The sequence below is a fragment of the Cololabis saira genome, chromosome 20, assembly GCF_033807715.1.
Source record: "Cololabis saira isolate AMF1-May2022 chromosome 20, fColSai1.1, whole genome shotgun sequence".
Classification (NCBI taxonomy): domain Eukaryota; kingdom Metazoa; phylum Chordata; class Actinopteri; order Beloniformes; family Belonidae; genus Cololabis; species Cololabis saira.
The window spans coordinates 4,761,617-4,766,616 of record NC_084606.1 but is presented as its reverse complement, the minus strand read 5'-3'; the positions used below and the strand labels follow the sequence as shown (position 1 = coordinate 4,766,616).

At 46.6% G+C, this 5,000-nt stretch overlaps 1 protein-coding gene across 3 annotated transcripts in view; it reads right to left on the bottom strand.

The window, feature by feature from the left end:
* LOC133420128 (FHF complex subunit HOOK-interacting protein 1A-like) overlaps positions 1 to 5,000 on the bottom strand; it is a 49,518-nt gene that overhangs the window by 25,227 nt on the left and 19,291 nt on the right. For all 3 annotated transcript variants that reach the window (XR_009770580.1, XM_061709713.1, XM_061709714.1), the window contains exons 4-5: positions 4,353 to 4,737; positions 2,176 to 2,287 (exon numbers count right to left, since the gene is read on the bottom strand). Coding sequence is in view for 2 of the 3 variants with exons in the window: in XM_061709713.1 (XP_061565697.1) it covers positions 2,176 to 2,287; positions 4,353 to 4,737 (497 nt within the window). In the remaining variant the exon portion in view is untranslated. The remainder of the gene's footprint in view (positions 1 to 2,175; positions 2,288 to 4,352; positions 4,738 to 5,000) is intronic.

Below are 5,000 nucleotides of genomic sequence, written 5' to 3'. Positions count from 1 at the left end.
TTATGTCATCCTCTAATGTTATTGTATATGTTATTGTCTGTACTATTTTAAAAGCCTCCTGTGGACAAGTGTTGCAAAATTACAATAAAATAATAATCTAAAGTAGATTTTCTGTGAGTTATGGCAGCTTGCAGCGTTTCCATCAGCTGCTCCGCCCCATTAGTTCCCTTGTTGGTGGACTTTGTTTCCTCCGTCATGCACACACACGCTCCCGCCGGAGCTGCATGAGCTCATTCATTCATTACATAACTCCTGGTAATGAGATTACAGTGAACGGGACGAGGGGGGGCTCGTGCTCGGCTCCCAAAACAAGAGAGAGAAGAAAACCCCGTTTCCATCACATGAATGAAGGTGTTTTAACAGTCAGCCATCAGACATTGGTTCCACCTGTGTTCCCCTACCCCCTGATTGGCTCCACCTTTGTTCCCCTACCCCCTGATTGGTTCCACCTGTGTTCCCCTACCCCCTGATTGGTTCCACCTGTGTCTCCCTACCCCCTGATTGGTTCCACCTGTGTTCCCCTACCCCCTGATTGGTTCCACCTGTGTTCCCCTACCCCCTGATTGGTTCCACCTGTGTTCCCCTACCCCCTGATTGGTTCCACCTGTGTTCCTCTACCCCCTGATTGGTTCCACCTGTGTTCCCCTACCCCCTGATTGGTTCCACCTGTGTTCCCCTACCCCCTGATTGGTTCCACCTGTGTTCCCCTACCCCCTGATTGGTTCCACCTGTGTTCCCCTACCCCCTGATTGGTTCCACCTGTGTTCCTCTACCCCCTGATTGGTTCCACCTGTGTTCCCCTACCCCCTGATTGGTTCCACCTGTGTTCCCCTACCCCCTGATTGGTTCCACCTGTGTTCCCCTACCCCCTGATTGGTTCCACCTGTGTTCCCCTACCTCCTGATTGGTTCCACCTTTGTTCCCCTACCCCCTGATTGGCTCCACCTGTTAGATCTGGTGGATCTGGTGGTTCCTTATCTCCTCTAGATCTTTTTAATTTTCTCCTGGTAGATCAAAATACGGTTTGACGTACATGCACGAAAATCGGTACACACCTGTATCATGTCGCAACTTAAAGAAAAGTCTCTTGGCGCCATGGCCCAAACCCAACAGGAAGTCGGCAATTTTGAACATTTTGAATTAATCGTGTAATTTTGGCGCAATTTATGCCATTCCTTCGGCAGTTAATACGGGCCGAACCGTAACGTGCACCCAGGTGTGTTATACATCAAAATGTGCGTCTCCATCCTGCGATGAAGCGCATTACTTTTCTCAGTCAAAAGCGTTACCGTGGCGACGCTAGACGCCAAAAAGCCCCACCCCCCCCTTTATCTGATTGGTCCATATTTGATAGTTCCTAATTTCTGTCATAACTTTTGAATGGTTTGGTATAAAGAGTCGTTGGTGGTGTCATCGGACTCGGTTTTTGGCCCTTGACCTTCATTGACATGAATTAGCCCTGCCCCTTCTTCTGATTGGTCGATATTTGATAGTCCCTATTTTCTGCCAACTTTTCAATGACATCTACATCAAGTCATACAAGCTTCCACTGCAGCCTGAACGTGCACAAGGGTGGCGGGCCGTTCATCGCTGCTTGCAGCTTTAATTTATTATTATTATTCACTCATCTGGCTGCGGCGATAATCTAGTTTAGCCCAGCTAATAGACGTATTTGTGAAATAGCTCAGGAGCAGGAGACCCGTCAGGACGAAGGAAGAGATGGAAACAGGAGCGTTAAGATCCTTCAGTTAAATAATAATCAACTGTAAATGTTACGTAAGGACTCTGAACGCAGCGTTGTGTTCGGGCCTAACGAGCCGTCATCAACCTCCCCGTCCAAACAATCCGGCCGCTGCTCGCCGATCATCAATGACCCAAGAAATCCAGCAGAACGGATCAGTGACCCATCCGTGAATGTTCCCGGCGAGCCGGGGCAGCACCGACGGTCCGGTTGGACCAATGTGTCTGAAACCCCTGAAGCCCGGGAGCCCTCGGTACCGGGGTCAAAGGTCGTGTAAGGACCCGAGGTCAGGCCGGGCGTAGAGGGTTGAGACCTCGGAGGTCATGAAATACTGCACCAAAGTTCACCAGCTGGTTCTGATGGGTCCACAAACATCAATCAGCACTTTTTTTTGTATTTTCCGGCTCTGAGCGGCTGAGCGTTTGTTGACTTACAGGACAGAAGTAGGTGTTCTCGGCGATGTGCTCGGCGACACGAGGCTCGGAGGCCGACAGAGACATGATGAGCAGCAGAGCATCCCGGGCCTGTTGGCCGACCAGACCCTGCCTGCAACACGAGGAGAGGAAACACAGGTTGGTGGTTTTACTCTCTAAATACATGTTTCCTCACAGTGAGTCTCTTTTTTAGTTTTATATATATATATATATATATATATATATATATATATATATATATATATATATATATATATATATATATATATATATATATGTATATACAGTATATCCTGGAGCTATTCCTTGCTGATTCTGAATAATTTCCACTTGTAAATGATCTTTCTAACTGTTGAACTTTTATAAACCTTTTCCTGATTAATGTGCAACAAAACTGCCTCTTCTATATCGTTGCTTATGTCTGTCCGTCTTGGCATTATAATACACCTGATGTTTCAGATGTTTTCACTGACTCTTAAGTGGCAACTTGGTCACTTAAATCCTGTGGAACCAATGAGGGGTGAGGGGGGTGTGGGGGTACTTAGTACTGTCCACATCATGATTACTGACTAATAAAGACTATTATTAGTGCCACGGCTGCGCCAGAGGCACTCCTCCGCAGCTATGCAAAAGCAATGGAGGTTATTTGTTCTTCTGTATAAACTTTGGCGCGTAACTAGTCCCGCAGCTTTGAGAAAGCGCGAAAAGTAAAAACGTAGAAACGTGCGCCCTAATCGGGAATCGAGTGGTATGACGTTTATTAGCGATTTGTGCGCACGTTTTTGCGCAACGTGTGAAAACGTGCGCTTTTTGGGCCATCCGGAATGCATTGGGAAAACTTTGGGGCCTCACCACTCGCACACCGTTACTCGAAAAATTCTGAACCAATTTAGAAAGTTGTAGAACCTGAATTTAACTACAGTCCTGTCAATTTTCAGAGCGATCGTACAAACCGTTTTCGGACGAAGTGCAAAAACATTTCCCAATTTCCAAACTAATGGGGAGATTTTCCCATGTATGTGTGTGGCGCGGAATGTCACAAATGCCTACTGTGGATGGGAGGAGGTAAAAAAAAATCACCTTTTTTCTGAGTCACCTAGCTTTCTCATACTTGCATGTAGAAATGTCATTCAAACTTCAAAACGGAGGAAAACTTCTCTTCTCTCTCGAAACCCCAAACAGTTTTTTCCTATGATGTAAACTTTTCAAAATAAGAGCACACAAGCGAGGACTGGAAATCACTTTTTCGTCAAATCTAGAGTGCGGATGACGGTTGGTAGAGTGTGAGAAGCCGTTAAAAATTATTTTTATTTGTAACTCGAGCTCACGGCCAAACCGTAAAAAGGAGACAGGCGGGGTATGCACAAAATTTAGACAGGGGGGAAGGCTAGAGCGGCGCCAATACTTGTCTCAGTCCCCATTGGCTGTAATGTAATCAAACGTTTTCTTCAAAAGAATCTCACTATGTCTTTGCACTGAGCTTACTCAATAATTATAAGGAATATCTGAATAAAATTAAAATTGTCAGAATCTGCCGGCTTCCGTGTCTCTCACGATGTTTTCGTTTTTCTGCTACGAGCTACGGTTTGATCACAAATAAGAGTCATTTGAGACCTTGTCAGAAGCTAAAACCTGGGTTTTTCTCACAGCCAAACCGGAAGGTTCTGAAGAGAGGTTCTTGTTGCCGGGGCAACCAGAAGTCAGCTGCTGACTCATTCCTTCAGCCACAACTGGTCACATGACTCAGTCAATAAAGTCTTCATATACTTTAACCTGAAAAATGGAGACGCCTAAAAGAATTCTGGGAAATCTGTCCCCTGACCTTTGACCTTAGTCGACCCCCAATCCTGCAGCCTCACGGCCGGGAAGCTGGAACCGGTTCATGGTATATATATATATATATATAGTCGTGGGTGGTGTCATCAGACTCGGTTTTGAGTCCTTGACCTTCATTTTGATTGGTCGATATGTGATAGTTCCTATTTTCTGCAATAGCTTTTGAATTTTTTGATATAGGGAATGTCATCAAAATCACAATCATCCGGCAGTAGTCCCGTAGCACTTCAAAATTTCCAGGGAATTTTGTGTCTGGTGGACTATTATTGTTATTATATATTAATATATATTATTATTGACTATGTGTGCCCTGCCGGCCCTCCTGGTCCTCCCGGTCCTACCTGTGGGTGTACGGGATGAGCAGGGAGAAGAGCAGGAAGTTGGCGGCCCCCTGGTCCTCGCTGGTGTGGAAGAACAGCTCCAGCACCGACGGGTCTTTGACCAGTGCCACGCAGAGCTGGTGGAGCAGCAGCACCAGCTCCGCCTCCACCACGCCGCCGGGCCCCCCCCCGGCGCCAGCGCAGGACGCCAGCAGCATCATGAGCGGCCGCAGCACGGGCTTGTGGTGCAGCAGCGGCTGGCGGGCCTGAGCCAGCAGCATCTGGTACATCCTCAGCTGCTCCAGCTTCATGTCCTCCGTGAACTGCCTCCTCAGGCTCCACAGGAACAGCCGCTCCATCACGCCCTCCAGCACCACCAGCTCCAGGATGGGCCCCATGGCGCCGCCTGGTGGCCGGTTAGTTTACTTTAGTTTATTGTTTTGCACAGTTTTAAAGGTATAAAAGAAAATATCAAAGATAAATACTATACCGGTGCAGGAAGAGGTAAAACATGGATACGTGTACAACAATACATTGGGAAAACAGTTACAAAACAGCAGTCAAGCGTTCCTTCAAATGTCTTTTATTTATTTTTTTATTTCAAAACTCACTAAAGGAGTAGATGAAGCGTGTGACTATAAATGAATATAAATAAGAAATAATAATGGT